This window comes from Myripristis murdjan, chromosome 6 (genome assembly GCF_902150065.1).
Source record: "Myripristis murdjan chromosome 6, fMyrMur1.1, whole genome shotgun sequence".
In the NCBI taxonomy this organism is placed as follows: domain Eukaryota; kingdom Metazoa; phylum Chordata; class Actinopteri; order Holocentriformes; family Holocentridae; genus Myripristis; species Myripristis murdjan.
Genome location: NC_043985.1, coordinates 2,355,265 through 2,372,844, shown reverse-complemented (window position 1 = coordinate 2,372,844; position 17,580 = coordinate 2,355,265). Strand labels below are relative to the sequence as shown.

The window sequence follows — 17,580 nt, the reverse complement described above, 5'->3', positions numbered from 1 at the left end:
TTTTTTTTTTTTTGTTCAGAACATTTTCAGAACAAATACTGTAAGTACACATAGGACTACTCTGGGTTGTATTTTTGGCTCCAGAATAGGAATTAAGGCACTGGACAATAGATTACACATAACAAACCTGAGACAAAATAAATTATACCAAACTATCAATCTCTAAAATCTCAAGTAAAAGGTTATTTAAAATCTTGTCTAAAGAGTTGGCAGCATCTGTACATGTATGGTCTCCTGTGTGCATCTACTTGTTCTCCCTTAGGAGTGACTCAGGGAAAGGAGCCCTTCAGGTAGTACACCCAGGAGGACCCCAAAGAGCCTGGTGGGTCCTAAAATTCACCAGGATGCAATGGGTCTTTTTGGAAGGCATAATGTGCAGCCCTTTCACTGTGAAGCATGGGTTGTCCACCTGGGGGGAAGTGAAGCAGGCACAGATTAGGTCAGCTACACTTAAAACATCCATTATAGCAGCAGAATAACCTGCCTCTAAGGCAGCCTGGAGCAAGGTTCTCAGCACCCAGCTACTCCCACATGCCACAAATGTGTGAAACTGTTTCAACCCTGAAGCACAGCATTGTGGAAAATATGTGTATGCTTGGAAAATCTTCCCTTGATAAATAAAGCTTAAAAGGTACAGAATGAAGGGAAGTGATATGACAGAGAGGGTTATTGATATGAGGAATATTGTATGGGTGCACTTTGTTTAACTCCTTTATTGTTACTGCACGGTATTGCTGTTGAATTAAGTGTTTCCACTACAGGACATGACTGCGTGGGTCGGCATATGATGGGGAAACCATAGTTTACCAAGGGTGTGTAATATTTATTTTTTACACAGTAAAAAGTGTGTGGATAGAGAGCTGTCATGGCAGCGTGGAGTTGCTGGTTTCTCCTTCAGCAGGGGAGCACAGTGATCTCTGTCCGAGCCAGAGCAGCTGAAAGCCCTTTCCTACCACGAGGCTGTATTCAGACAGTGAAGACCACCTTGTGGTTTGATGAGCACCTCACAGAGGACAACCAGGAGTTTATGAGGAGGAGCATGGCAGAGGAATACAGGAGACAGATGGCTGACTAGCTCAATCCACTCAAAGACGAGCCCTGGCCAAGACAGGAGTGGACAGAGGGCAGGAGAAGAGTTGGGTTGAAAGCAGTGAAGCTGGAGATGACTCCTGTCTGGACCAAAACAGGAGAGAGACATGTGGTGACCGTGTTACACGTGTAGGACTGCCTGTCCAAAGAAGAGTATGATGGCCACACTGCCACCCTAGTGGTCGGAGGGAAAAATGTATCACTGTTCAATAGGACTGAGCAACAGATGGAGATGTTTAGGAAGGTGGGAGTCCCTCCAAAACAGAAGCTCACGATGTTTAAAGCTTCTGACAACACCATCATCAAGCCAGGCACTCCTCTGTACACAGCACACTTCTGTCCAGGCCAGTACTTCAGCGTCACGGCCAAAACGATTGGTAAACGTTTTCAGGGTGTTATGAAGTGATGGGGATTCAGAGGTCGCCCAGCCAGCCATGGCCAAACCAAGACACATCCCAGACCAAGGGCGTCTGGACCTGGAGGGGACCCAGACAAAGTCTTCAAAGGAAAGAAGATGCCCGGCATGATGGGCAACATCTTTAACACAGCTTATGGCCTGAAGATATGGAGAGTGAACACCAAGTATAGTGTACTGTAATGTACTTCAAGCCTGAGCGGTCTTGAAGCATGTAGTAGAGCTGAAGGTTTGAAAAGGGCTCCTCAGGAATGTAACTGACCTTGTAGTTGTAGAGTTTTTTTTTTTTTTTTTTTTTTTTAAATAAATATCTGACGGTGGTGACGAATATGTCGGACACATTTTGAGCAACCACAAAATAATAGTAAATATTGTTCAAAACCCATAGTTTGTAGTTTTTAATACATATTATGATGTACTCTTTCATGTGGTAAATATATTATTCAATGAAATTATTACTTTTTGTTGTTTTAATCAAGTTGAAATGATTATCTCCTATTCAAGGACAACTGGTTTTGTAGGGCATGGGCCAACATATAATCATTAAATTAATACAAATTAAAAATAAACCTATGAAAAAACCTTACAAATGTGCAAAGGACCCCCTGATTATGCCCTTGATTCTTTTTATTCATTAAAATGTTGTAAATTTCCAACAGAAATAGCATTTTTCTTAGTGGGACATGATTTATCCAAATTCCCAAGAATCAGTGAGTTAACATATAACAGGAAATTAAAAACACACACACACAGCATTTCCAGCTGTTATTTGTATGACTGAATTGATTTTTTTGAATGAAGCTCTCCATCACCCTGACTTTGAAGTCATGGGAGGCCAAGCTGATTTGCCATTACAGTTTCTTTCCAAATCAAATGGCAGCATGGTAAGCAAAGCAAATGTCAACAAGTAGAGTCCCACAGTGCATTTATGATGATGGCACATAGACCTAATTAGTAGTTTTTTTTCCCAATGCAGTTTCATCTCTGTTCAAAGTGCCACCATAGCAACTATACAAAATGTCAACAAGTTCAAATTGTGTATGGAATCCCATGTGACATTAATGCCAATACCATCATGCTGAGTTTCCTGAAAAATCACCAATTTACATAAAAACTTTTCACAATTATCCAGTTGATTATTTAGATTTAACTAATCGTTGATCCAAAGCAGGTTTATCCAAAATTTTCTGGGGAGATCCCTAAAAAGTCAGGGTTAAGGTCTGACTAGAATCAAGGTTAGAACAACAGCAATGAAATATTTAAGAAAGGCAACAGAATGTTTGTTGTCCAACCAAGACTCTGTTACAAGTGTTCTGAAAACATTAACCATGGGTTTTAACCCTTAACCCCGGGGCTAACTGCAAGCCCTGGGTTAATAAGAACAAGTGGGAAACAAAGCTAACTAAGCCCTATGCTGCCATTAGCCCAGGCCTAAGTTAGCCTAGGGCTAAGGAATGCAGGTGTGAAAAAGGCTAATACTATCTTAAGAAAATAAAACATGCTGATATACTGATATTAAATGATTTCCTTGTACATTTTCCAAATGTCTGTTTATGACATTTTTCAGGGTATCTTAGACAGTGCACAGCACCAGTATCTGACAGTGACAGGAAAGATGGTAGGAAGAAACGGAATGACATGAGTGATGAGCGCCTGAAGCATCGTCAGAATACAGTGTTTATCAAGCCTGCTGACTCTGAGACACCAGGATATGGTTAATACTCATTTACCATGCAGGACTATATAGCTGTGATGTGCGAATAGTTAGTCTCTATTGGCCAGAGCAGGAACATCGAAGTATCATAGACCCTTTAGGGACACTGTAGCATCTGTCCTCTTGCGTTTCAGGACATCTATCACCACACGAACCCTGGGCAAACAGAAATACTCATTACTACACTGTACATTTATCTTGAACTGTTTTTCTCATTTACAGTGGAAAGGGAGTGTGTATGAATAGTTTAAACATCATCATCTAAAGACAGGGAGATGTGGTGGTATCATAGATTCATAAACTGAGACAGAATGTATGAAAAATATACTTAGAAAAAAAGATTAAAGGAAGAAAGCACACTAGATTGAATTAGTTTTAGAGAAACTTAAGAGGACAAACTGGGCCCTTCATAATCACTGTTGAACAAAAAATATGTGCGATGTAGTATTGTTTCTTCTTTACTGTATCTGATAACAATTTTCAATTTTGTTCATTTTCTTTTCATTTTTACAATGCAGTGTAATACACAACAACAACAAAATTTCTGATGGCTCCTTCTCTAAATGTACTTGAAATAGCAATTTTGTATCCAACATCAAAATGTTTGTATTCAGTAGGCCCAACAGTTTCAGTATTACTTCATTTCCTTTTCTATTCTGTAGTATTCCTTGTTTTTGGTTGGGTTTTTTTTTTTTTTTTTTTTTTTTTTTTTTGGTCCCTGGTGGTCTACTGAAACAGTCCAAACAGGTTCGTACGTCACTCACTGATAGATACAAACTGTCTGCACATATCTTGTGTACATGGCACAAGATATGGCACAAGATATTATTAAGGCACTGTTGAAACATGGTAGATCTTAACCACGTTTTCAGTCTTTTGAGTGCACTAAGGCTTCGTTCAGCTTCAAATGAGGCCACAGGGACGACCAACAAAAGCTTCATCAAATAAGCCTCTTACCTCACTTGGCATTCCTTTTAGGATATCTGCAGCTTCACTACTTGTTGTGAAGGTATTCTTTGAAAGAAACATTGGCAGCTGAACCTTCAAATGATCACTATTAATCTCTGGATAATGTCCAATGACATCATCCATTTGCCCGGTAAGGAGCACCTTCTCAACTTTGTTCAAGATCTGCAAATCTGGTTGGTTGAACCGCTCTTTGAATTGAACATCCATACTGTCCAGCACCTTGAAGAACTGTATCCTGTAGTATTCTTCTGCTGTTTTTGGCTTATGCTGACTAGCTTTACCAGTGAATCGTTTAGGGGGATTTCTTTGGTGAGGGATTTCAATCCACTCAATACCCAGGGACTCTGTCATTGCCACTGCCTTCTTAAAAATTTCTTGAATTTTTTCCTCTTTCCTCTTTTTTTGAAGAGTTGAGTTAACATACTCAACAGCAGCCTGTATGCCTTCAATTGTTTGTGACTGTTTTTGCAAGGATTTGTTTAGGTACTTGAGGTCTCCTAATACCTCTGATGCTACGAGCAGTCCAAGAACAGTCTTTCCCTTCTGGGCGGGATCTAAGAGACCACTGGTCCTTGTACCACACTCAGAACAAACTGAGGCCATTTCCTCCAAACTAGACAAGACAGCCTCATACTGAGTAAGAACAGTATCAACTGCTTGTCAACGCACTGTCCACCGAGTTGGACAAAGAGGTTTCACTGTTTTGGTACATGCCTCTGCTATTGCCTGGTTGCTGACAGTTCCAAGTTCATGCACCCACTGAAGCGCATCACGTACCAGAGGAGAAGCACTGCAAACACAATGTGTAATATGCGTAATTCATACAATGTGCACCACAGTGCACATACAGAGCCAGTGGCTGTTGTTTCTTCAACACCGCCTGTGCCCCTGAACACTTCCCTGCCGTATTTGCAGCACCATCGTACATCTGATCTCTTAAGCCAGAAATTGGAAGGTTTAATCTCAAGAGAACATCAACAGCTACTTTAGCTATCGGTTCAACAGTTGTCTCTGTCACCTCATACAGCCCTACAAATACTTTCTTGTGGCAACAGGTCATGGTCCACATATCTGAGACACGTGGAAATTTGCTCTTTTCCAAGTATATCCTGAGTGCCGTCCATTATAAGTGAAAACTGAACCACTGGTGAGGATCTGATTTCTGCTGCAATGCCTCTGACAGTTGTGTTACCAAATAAGGTCAAGTATTCATTCTGGCACTGTGGATTGACATAATCATGGCAACGGGTGAGCCAAGAGGATAGACCAGGGTCATCATTTTCAAGAAGCTTCACAAGGTGGTACAAATTGCCTTCATTTGCCTCATGTCCTCAAAATGCTACGCCCTGCCTAGACCAGTGGTTCTCAACCTTTTTTGGGCCAGCACCCCCTTGTACATCATCACACAGGTTGCTTACCGCCTGCCATTAAATATCATGTAGTTTGGTCATCTTTCCTTAATATTAATGTTGATTATTATGACCCATGACTGTGTCGCCAGGTCCACCACCAATCATATCATTAAATATGCTGATGATGCGACAGTGGTGGGCCTCATCCAGAACGACAACGACCTGGCCTACAGAGAGGAAGTGAAGGAGCTGGTGGACTGGTGCAGCAGAAACAACCTTCTCCTGAATGTCGACAAAATAAAGGAGATCATCATCGACTTCAGGAAGAAGATGCCCTGTCACACTCCGCTGCATATTAACAACTCAGCAGTGGAGGTGGTGGAGACCACAAAGTTCTTGGGGGTGCACATTACAGACACTTTAACCTGGATAAAAAACACGGGATCTATGGTAAAGAAAGCACAGCAGTGGTTGCACTTCCTCCGCAGGATGAGAAGATCACACCTCCCCCCTCCCACCCTCTCCACCTTTTACAGGAGCACTATTGAGTCCATAATCATAAACTGCATCTGTGTTTGGTGCAGAAGCTGTACAGCTGCGGACTGGAAGTGCCTTCAGAGAGTTGTGAGAACAGTTGAGAAAATTATTGGGACTTTTCTCCCCTCCATCCAGGACATTGGACACAAACGCTGTCTGACAAGAGCCAATAACATCATCAGAGACTCCACACATCCACACCACGAACTGTTCTCACTGCTTAACTCTGGCAGGAGGTTTCGCAGTGTGAGGAGTAGAACAGCCAGATTCTGCAACAGTTTCATCCCCCAGGCCATAAGACTACTGAACTCTCAAAAATGAACTCCAAACACCAGATAGACAAATGAAATGACACAAAACTGCTGCCAGTTTTGTGTCATTATAAATATATATTTATATATATTTATTGCAGATCTGCTTTAATTGTATGCACACAAAGCACTTTTTATGGTTGAGAATTGTATTTTTTTTTAACTGTTCTGAGAGTCAAATGCAACGAAATTTCGTTCCAGTGCACTGTTTTTTTGGCCACGGCCAAAAATGTGCATCGGCCCACCGGGCATTGCCCGGTACGCCAGGTGGCCAGTCCAGGCCTGACAGATTCTCATGGTGGTGAAATTTAATACAGGATGCTCTGATGTCCCATTCTCCTAAATGCAGCATGAAGTACGCAACAGAAATCATCAATCAGTCAACTGCTGGAAACTCCGAGGTAAAGATATCCAATCCAATCCAACTTTATTTATAAAGCGCTTTAACAAACCACTGAGCATTGTGGTACCCCACACAAGAGAGGAGCAGTGGAGGACACAGAGTCACCGAGGCTGACACAGAATGTCCGCTGGGACAAGTAAGACCTGAGCCATTCCAGTGCTGTGCCAGTGATGTCCACCCACTGCTCCAAATGAGAAATCAGTATATCATGGTCCACTGTGTCGAATGCAGCAGTCAAGTCTAAAAGCACAAGGATAACACACCAACCTGAGTCAGTAGCTTAAAAAAAAATCATTTCAGTGCTGTGAAGAGTTTTAAAAACGGATTGGAAAACCTCCAGGATATTTTGCGCATTAAAAATGGCCATCAGTTGGCAGTAGACTAGTTTCTCAAGGAATTTTTGATAAAAAAGGCAGTTTTGAAATATGCCTAAAATTAGCCAAAACTGCAGGATCCAGACTGGGCTTTTTTTTTTTTTTTTTTTTTTTAATCAGAGGCTGCACAACTGCATGTTTAAGTATTACAGGGACCACACCTGAGGACAGACTGTTATTAATAATTGAAAGTACAGATGGCCCAACAGTGGAGAAAAACTCTTCAAAAAGTCAAGGGGGGACGACATCAGTTGGGGAACCTGAGGGCTTCAACTTATAATCTCGTGTACAAAAGACAGAGTTACAGGCTCAAACATGTCAAAAATGGCAGTGCAAGGGACAGAGACTGAGGGGTTAGATGCAGGAGGTGAAATAAGGCCCTAGTGGAAGTGACCTTTTCAATAAAAAAGTGAAGAAAGTCTTCGCAGACAGCAGGGAAGGCCTCAATACAAACAGTCTGAGGTGCATTTAGAACAGAGTTGATGGTACTAAACAACACACAGGGCTTGTGACAGTTTGACACAACAATATTTGCAAAGTACTGTCTTTTAGCCTCTTTCACAGTAGACTGATAACGATGCCAGCAGTCCCGTTTGTCCTTTTTCCATTTGTGCCCAGCTCTACGGCACTCACGCCTGGCAGTGCGGGTTGTGTCGTTCAGCCAGGGCTCAGACTTGACTTTAGGCTGCCTGGTCTTTAATGGAGCCACAGTGTCAATAGCTGTTTGGCAGGTTTCAAAAAACCATGAGCTAAGGGCCTTGTGTCGTAACACATAGACTCAGAGATGACACAGTTCTGGCTGAAAACAGAGGAGAACTGAGCGGCAGTGGAGGGGTTAATAATCATGTATAGGCGAGCAGCAGCAGCGTGACATTCAACTGTGTTACAGCCCAGAGCAACCTCAAAGAGTACAGGCATATGGTCAGAGAAAAATGGATCACAAATCTCCAGGTTAATAACAGGCACACCATGTGATAGAACAAGATCAAGAGTGTGGCCCTGTTCATGTGTGGGACCAGACACAGACTGCACAAGATTTAATGAGTCAATAACATTTAAAAAGTCCTTTCCCAAGGGGTTTTCAGGACGGCACACATGAACATTAAAATCCCCAACAATGAGGACACGATCATATCTCAAATAAGCACAGCTCAAAGCTGGAGAGCGAGGATGGCAGGAAGACTTGCTTACATTTGAAGCCACTCTTATATACAGACGCTATTCCTCCTCCGCAAGTTCAAATAGCAGCAATCAGTTGGTAAGAGTTCCGTGAAAGCGCTTGTCTCACCAACATTCAGCCAAGTCTCAGTCACAAAAAGGAAATCCAGTTCCTGGGACGTGAAGAAATCCTGTAGGATGAAAGTTTTGCTCAGCGATCTAGCATTCACCAGGCCACAGCTGGCAGGAGCCAGCGGGTCCGAGACATCAACTGTCAACTGTCTGGGAAGCCGGGGGGTCAGAAGCCACAGATTGCGCAGATTCACCCCGTGATGGCGGGTCCAAGAGGAACAGGAGCCGCAGGGCTGGTGCACCTTATCCAGGCCGACGACTGGTACAGGAGTGCAGTAGAGAAAAGCCGGAATCTCCAGTAGGAATGGAGTTGAATCTTTATTGTTATATAGTATAGGCTTAATTACATATATTTTATATATATTTTTCAAAGATCCTCAATGCCCTCCAAGGCCCCTCAACGCCCCCCTGCCAAAAGAATTGTTTCCAACGCCCCCGTTGAGAAAAAGAGAACAGCTAGAGTCCTACGTATAAATGTAGCAAATGTACTGACAACAAATATCACTTAAACAAAAATAGTGTACATGAAACAGCTATTTGAAATCACTGAATAACAATGGTTTTGTTATAGAATAAAAGCCAGATGAAGTTGAGAAAGTCAGTCTGTCAAATTGATATGAATTACTGCAATCAAAAGTGGAGACACAAAATAATGTGTGAACTACATTACAGAGTCTAGTTTCAGTTTTTTGTGTGAGCAAAATGTGAAAGTGTTTATCTGGGAAACATAAGGTTGTTAGTTGATATGTCCTATTGCCATGGTGTGTGCGTCTGTTGATGTTCTGCTTTGCAGTGAGACACACAGAGCAAGAGAGAGTGAAAGGGAGAAAAGAGAGAGAAAGAGCTCCTTGTGCTGCTTTCATAATCTTACTTGGCACCAATGTCTCCAGTGTTCATCATGACAATCCTTTTTTTAGCCTGACAGCCATGGACCACAGCCCCAAAGGCCAGGTAGTCTGGGTCCAGCTGGACCTCCACACCCTGCCAGTGAAGATGAAAACCATAACTATTGACTGATTTGCTAACTCAAATTCAACCAACATGTAGTGTTGCTAAAACAAAATTACACATTTCTATGGGTTGGCATATTCCAAAGGAAAGGCAATTAATTAAGTAAATTGAATAGCTTTTTTTCATGAACATGCTTCCATTGGTACTTAAAGTCTTACTTAAAATACACTTTAACAGAGCATTTCGTGCTTCTCAGGGCAAAACTAGCTGTACATGGACGAATTCTCTATACCTTGTGAAATTAAAACACATTCACTCCAGCACCTACCTGGCAGCATCCTTGGATGGTCAGCAGGGGGAGCTGCAGGCCCACACACTTTGCCTCCAGCTCAGCCGTGAAGGGAGACATGCACTGATGGGGTGAGAACAGGATGTCCCAGTCAAACCCACTTTATGCAACTTCAAGACTGTTGAGGCCCCAATATGTAGGATCTTTTTTAGAACAGGTGAAAATAATACATACTGCATGCAAACAACTGCATGGTTTTTGTCCAAAACTGCACTGGACTAGCATAAAGTGTCTGCAATGGGGAGACCCATGGGTGCACACACAGCCCATTTTCATTCAGATATCTTGAGATGAGACAACAAGGGAGCCCTTTGAAAATAGCCATGCTAGTTTTTCCCTCACCCCAAATTAGTCTAGCTTTGGAACAATATTTAGCTGCCTTGCCGACAACCTAGCATGACATACTTGATATCAATGAATTCCTCACATTGTCTAGTTCCGTGTGATATCATCTGCACTCTAGCTTAGCTGACACTACAATATGTTTTTATTCTACCAAGAAATGGATTCAAGAAGTATTTTTGTATACCTATTGTCAATTTAAGAGAATTCAGAACTAACCCTTACCCTAAACAAACCGTGCCCCACTCCACCTCCTGCAATGTCCGTTCAGGAACACCTCCCATTTGGAGGTAGGTTTCACCTGTTTCCTGGTCGTGTGATGGAGATACTGTTCACCTTCCATCCTCTCAATGTGTGCCATTACCATGAAAGGCTCACCTTCATCTTTAACAGTTGTGCCAAGCAAGTGGTGGACATACTGGGACAAGGCATCGAAATGAAGGTGAGGAAGAGAAGGTACTTGTGGACTAGTTTTCAACAGGGGCAAGGTTTTTGGATCTCATACTGGAAACTGATACTGATACTGGAAATCCCCTCAAAGCACAGAAAATGCACAGCTTTCTATATGAAAGCCAGAGTTTTGTAAGTCAGTGTAAGTAAAAGGCACTTTGGAAATGTCAAGAAATTTCAAGATGCACTGATAGGTAACTATTAGAGCTGGTTTATAAATTTAGTTCCAAACCCTAAACCTATATCTGTTCACTCAACTAATTTTTACAGCATTAACTGTATGAATATTTTTAACCTGAATATATGCCGTATTCTTTAAAACTGCATGTCAAACTAGCACTGAAGTCATTCTTAAAATCTGAAATTTTAGAGGGCCAAAAAGTTGTGCAGTGACTCTTACTGACAGTAGTGAAACCTGAAAAGTTTTCACTTGAAAAGAGTCTCTCAATAGTAAACCTAGCTATGTTGTGTAGATTCACCCACTATCCTATGCATAATGTGTTAACCTCTAATCTATCTAATCTAAACAGCTATCTATCCCCTGTCTATTTTATCTCATCATCCCTCCACCAGCTGGAAGTGGAGGAGCCCCGCCAGAGGAAGGTGAAACTGGGTGCTGTGCTGTTTGTCAGAAAGTGAAGAAGCAGGTGGTTCTGGTCAACAACAGCCTCTCAGACCTCACCTTCACCCTGCTGCTCAACTCACATCTGGACCTCCAGGTAGGGAACACACATGTAACCACAGCCAGAGAACACATCAGTATATGCTCAAGCACATGCATATATCCTTTAATGCTTTCCTTCTCTCCTCCAGGAGCTGTCACTTAGTCCAGCAAGTGAGTTAACCCTGAAAGCCAGCAGTGGTTGGTGTGTTTTTGACATCCTGTTCTCACCCCATCAGTGCATGTCTCCCTTCACGGCTGAGCTGGAGGCAAAGTGTGTGGGCCTGCAGCTCCCCCTGCTGACCATCCAAGGATGCTGCCAGGTAGGTGCTGGAGTGAATGTGTTTTAATTTCACAAGGTATAGAGAATTAGTCCATGTACAGCTAGTTTTGCCCTGAGAAGCACGAAATGCTCTGTTAACCCCCGTATGACCCCTGGACATTTTTGTCCATTTTCAAAATTCAAAACTCCCTCACAGACAATCACCATCCTCACCAGAGTTGATTTTTGGTGAGAGGGTGTCATTCTGGGTGAAATTTCAAAATCTCAACTTTAACCTATCCATGACCCTTCGTGGACAAAAATGTCCATTTTCTAGAAAGTGACCACCAAAAGGTCACAGGGGGGTGATTTTTGGCAAGAGGGGGTAATTTGGGGTTAAATTTGAAAATCTCAAATTTCAGCATGAAAATCCATTATTTGACCCTGTAATGCATTTTTATCACATCCATGACCCTTCGTGGACAAAAATGTCCACCTGTCATTTATCCAATTTTTATTGTTGCTATTTGTACTTATTATCCTCAAAATCTTTGAAGTGACTCATATGGAGTTACACTAAATCATTTTGTTATTGTTCAAGATTTACTGTGTTTATTGTTGTAAATCAAATATAATATTTTTCTCATGTTGAACTCTCATTTTGATTTTATTTCTAAGGTACACCTCTTTCACCTCTTTCAGGTTTTCAACTCATGGATGTAACTTTTTTGAAGGGTCATTCAAGGGTTAAAGTGTATTTTAAGTAAGACTACCAATGGAAGCATGTTCATGAAAAAAAGCTATTCAACTTACTTAATTAATTGCCTTTCCTTTGGAATATGCCGACCCATAGAAATGTGTAATTTTGTTTTAGCAACACTACATGTTGGTTGAATTTGAGTTAGCAAATCAGTCAATAGTTGTGGTTTTCATCTTCACTGGCAGGGTGTGGAGGTCCAGCTGGACCCAGACTACCTGGCCTTTGGGGCTGTGGTCCATGGCTGTCAGGCCAAAAAAAGGATTGTCATGATGAACACTGGAGACATTGGTGCCAAGTAAGATTATGAAAGCAGCACAAGGAGCTCTTTCTCTCTCTTTTCTCCCTTTCACTCTCTCTTGCTCTGTGTGTCTCACTGCAAAGCAGAACATCAACAGACGCACACACCACGGCAATAGGACATATCAACTAACAACCTTATGTTTCCCAGATAAACACTTTCACATTTTGCTCACACAAAAAACTGAAACTAGACTCTGTAATGTAGTTCACACATTATTTTGTGTCTCCACTTTTGATTGCAGTAATTCATATCAACTGGACAGACTGACTTTCTCAACTTCATCTGGCTTTTATTCTATAACAAAACCATTGTTATTCAGTGATTTGGAATAGCTGTTTCATGTACACTATTTTTGTTTAAGTGATATTTGTTGTCAGTACATTTGCTACATTTATACGTAGGACTCTAGCTGTTCTCTTTTTCTCAACGGGGACATTTAAAGAAGGACGGGTGGCGTTGGAAACAATTCTTTTGGCAGGGGGGCATTGGGTGGCATTGAGGATCTTTGAAAAATATATATAAAATATATGTAATTAAGCCTATACTATATAACACTAAAGATTCAACTCCATTCCTACTGGAGATTCCAGCTTTTCTCTGCTGCGTTCCAGTGCCATTTTCCTGGAAAAATCACCACCGCTGCCGGGGTAAACGTAGCAGCTGTCTGATGAGACTGAAGACCAGTTTGAAGCGCTTCTCCTTTAACTCTCACATTGGACATGGAGTGGTGCCTCGTCTCATTTTTTCATGGCGCTCGCTGGACCCTGTCGACTCCTGGTTGGTACCAGTCGTCGGCCTGGATAAGGTGCACCAGCCCTGCGGCTCCTGTTCCTCTTGGACCCACCATCACGGGGTGAATCTGCGAAATCTGTGGCTTCTGACCCCCCGGCTTCCCGGACAGTTGACAGTTGATGTCTCGGACCCGCCGGCTCCTGCCAGCTGTGGCCTGGTGAATGCTAGATCGCTGAGTACAACTTTCATTCTACAGGATTTCTTCACGTCCCAGGAACTGGATTTCCTTTTTGTGACTGAGACTTGGCTGAATGTTGGTGAGACAGGCACTTTCACGGAACTCTTACCAACTGATTGCTGCTATTTGAACTTGCGGAGGAGGAATAGCGTCTGTGTGTAAGAGTGGCTTCAAATGTAAGCAAGTCTTCCTGCCATCCTCGCTCTCCAGCTTTGAGCTGTGCTTATTTGAGCTGGGCTGCTCTCACACTGTGTTGTGTGTTGTGGTCTATCAGCCTCTCAGGTACAACAAAGATTTTATAAATGACTGTTCTGTTTTCCTGGCTGAGATCATGCCCAAATATGATCGTGTCCTCATTGTTGGGGATTTTAATGTTCATGTGTGCTGTCCTGAAAACCCCTTGGGAAAGGACTTTTTAAATGTTATTGACTCATTAAATCTTGTGCAGTCTGTGTCTGGTCCCACACATGAACAGGGCCACACTCTTGATCTTGTTCTATCACATGGTGTGCCTGTTATTAACCTGGAGATTTGTGATCCATTTTTCTCTGACCATATGCCTGTACTCTTTGACGTTGCTCTGGGCTGTAACACAGTTGAATGTCATGCTGCTGCTGCTCGCCTATACATGATTATTAACCCCTCCACTGCCGCTCAGTTCTCCTCTGTTTTCAGCCAGAACTGTGTCATCTCTGAGTCTATGTGTTACGACACAAGGCCCTTAGCTCATGGTTTTTTGAAACCTGCCAAACAGCTATTGACACTGTGGCTCCATTAACCCATAAGGACCCACGGTGACACAGGTGTCATACAGCCTTCAAATGTCCTGGAAAGCCCCTTATACATGTTTATGTTTGATTTTTAACTCATGAAGTCCTTAAGTGACATCTACTCAACATCCTAGTGCAGTCATGTGACACTCTGTGAGTCTGTGTATCCATGACAACATTTCCAACATGGTGGTCAGCATAGTTGGCACATTTCACAGAGGCAGCTAATTTCAAAAAGCTTGCTTTTTGTCAATAAAGGTTAGCCACCACTCATTTTACGATGCAAATTGTTTTATAACATGCCCCTTGCTGTATTTAACCTGTTCTGAGCTCATTTTTGAGGAAACTCATATAAAACAAGCTGCAGAGTAGAACCTTCCTTCATCAACAGACCTGGCACACCTAGGCCTTGTGTGTTGAGGTAGCTTTAAAAACCCTCTGGAGCTCAGTCTCTCTCTCCCTCCTGCCTGAGACAGTTGTTTTTTTTTTTTTCCGGGATTGTGCATTGCATTGAAAATTGCGTTGGATTTGTTTTATCGTTTTTTATGTGTGATGTGTGTCGTCTGGTGCGACCATACAATGCTGCTGTCCTTCTCCTTCTCTTACTCATTAACTGCAGGACCATCAGAGAGTCCATGACAAATTTCCCTACAGGGACAATAAAGTATATGAAATGAAATGAAAATGAAATGCTGTTGGTTTTTGTTGCCACACCATACAACACTGCACTACCACATTTTTCCACCCATGCACTCATTTACACTACTGATCCTACTGATTACACATGCCATGCTTATTTTTGGTTATCCATATGTTTATTGATTAACTTTAATAAATTCATTGGCTAGCTGTTCTTGGTCATGGCTGTACAGATGTTGACTGACGTAGTCTTTGCAGATGGACGGTTAGGTGCAGATTCCTCTACAGAGGAGCTGATAGCGCTTCTGGGTGCCCAGCACTTCAAAGTTGAGCGTCTGGCTAAACATCCCAGGGGAGCCTGGGTGGAACCTGATCCTCAGAACCACCTTGCCATTGGCTGGTACCACCCAGCGGTATTTTGTAAGCCTGCACATACAAACACACACACACACACACACACACACACACACACACACACACACACACACACACACACACACACAGTGAAGGGTGAAAATAACTAATTTGCCTTGGTATTTTTTGTACATACTGGTACATTTGAGCATTTTTTAAGAGCCAGTCTAGTACTTTTACTTAACTTAATGTACTCTCATTTCTACAAAGTAACTCAGTAACTTTGATTACCTTTTAAATGAGCTATTTTATTTTCACTTCAGCAGATTTTTAAAACTTTTACTTAGGTAAAAATGTCAACAAAGTAACAGTGCATTTTCTTGGGAAGAATGTTTTATTACCTCTTCCACTCCTTCATATGTTATACCAAAATAACAGGAATAATGCAACAGAGCACAGCACACAAAGCAACATAACGCAGCACCACATAACAAAGACTAATGCAAGAAAATGCATTTGCCTGTAAGTATATGCCACATGGCCAATGTGGGTTATCCCTTACCCCTCTGAGCCCCTCTCTTCTCTCTCAGCTGAAGTTTGTCTCTTGCTTCTGTGACTCTCTCGACCCTTTTCTTCTTTGTCCTGTATCACTGCACCCTCCTTCTTGCGGCGACCAATAGCAGAGGTTGTTACCACCCCCTTCTTTAGTGTGCACAAGCACACACACACACACACACACACACACACACACACACACAAAACATGATTTTTATTCAAAAAAAATTGAAAGCCCCGTGTGAAGCTTATTTAAACATCAATATGTCATTGTCAAATTAACTATGATAACTTGGTATGGCATTATAACTTGTACCACCATGTTAAATGGATGCTAATGTAGCTCATCGGTACAAGTAAAATTGAATTAATTAATTGGACTGAACCATCAACACAAAGAAGCACATGGCTGGCTATAGGTATAAGAGGTATTGCAAGCATTCCTAAAATAGATAACTGGTAAACAAGATTCTATAATTACTGCACCACTACAGGCTTCAGCAAGGGTACCCCCCTCTATCATTACCCTCGCAGTGCCCAGGCCACTCCAAAAACAAGGCTTAATAACTCATGCACGAGTGCACAGGTACATTTACAAATTGACAAATTTATCTTTGTTACAATGTGTTAGTGCTGGGTGAAGTAGCAGGTTCAGGTGAAAAGTTGGGGAAGAAACCTTTTCTCAATAGGTATACTTACAATGAACCTATAAGACCATGCCTGAGATAATTGGTAACCTCTGCCTCACACCAGTTGTATTGTTAATTGTTTTTTAAAATTAAGATCATACTTCCCATCAACTCTTTGTTTCTGAAAGTAGAATGTTGCTTCTAAAGCTGTTTTGCTTTACTTCACAGAAGAGGATAAATATGTGTGTATGGGTGGCTGACGTTACATTGCCTTTTTGTGGTCCATAGCCTCAAATTAAAATGGATAAAAATCCAATTTCTCAAAAAACTTTTTTATATTGTTCAGAACATGCTGTTTTATGTGAACATACTGAACATTCATGCAATTCATCACTCACTTTTTCACAATTTTCTGTGTGACTGTCCCAAGCATGTTTCACAAAGTTTGAGCATGAATAAAACTAAGAAAAATAAACACAACTCACCACAATAAAGTATAGAATGATAACACATGGGTCTATTTGTTAGTCTGGGCATAATATTTTGAATCTGCTCTGATCAAAAAGATTTTGTCTCAGAAACTGAAATCATATGTTGTGACACTGGTGTGACATTTTTGTGATATTTAAATGGGCAATTGTTTGAGACCATTAGGAAGGAGGGATCCTTGTTCAACGTGGATGTACAGAAAACTTCTAGAGAAACCTATAGAGGGGTCACAGGATTAGATGTCACTTGTGATTTTTTCAGTAAATCAAATCTTTTTGGCACTCCCTCTTCAGTACCCTTTGCCAGTGTGTTTTAGAGTGACACTTTTTATATAACAATGCCCAAGCTAAATGACCTTTTTGTCATTATTACATTAAAAAGTTACCATGCTGCTGTGGGTATGTTGTTATCATGCTTGCATATAACCCCAAGGCCCCATGTTGTGATAAGTGCATGAAACCTCAAATGGTGTGACACTACATCATAGTGTTTTGCTTGTTACTCCATATGATCAGTTTGTCACACCATATGATATGAACTGTATTTCCTACAGACAGAATAACTACTCATTTTAGCTGATAATTTATTCATATATTTTATAACTATTAGCTAAATTTAATGTATGCTTTATCCTTTTTTGTCAT

General features: G+C 41.6%; 1 protein-coding gene and 1 pseudogene across 1 annotated transcript in view; one reads left to right on the top strand and one right to left on the bottom strand.

Annotated features, from left to right (window-relative positions):
- Positions 1-865: 865 nt before the first annotated feature.
- Positions 866-1,687, top strand: LOC115360923 (39S ribosomal protein L3, mitochondrial pseudogene; annotated as a pseudogene).
- Positions 1,688-15,119: 13,432 nt separating this feature from the next.
- LOC115360422 (hydrocephalus-inducing protein-like) overlaps positions 15,120-17,580 on the bottom strand; it is an 85,962-nt gene continuing 83,501 nt past the window's right edge. The window contains 2 exon segments of the mRNA XM_030053339.1: positions 15,120-15,335; positions 15,826-15,965. Coding sequence (XP_029909199.1) covers positions 15,176-15,335; positions 15,826-15,965 — 300 coding nt within the window. The 3' untranslated portion in view covers positions 15,120-15,175.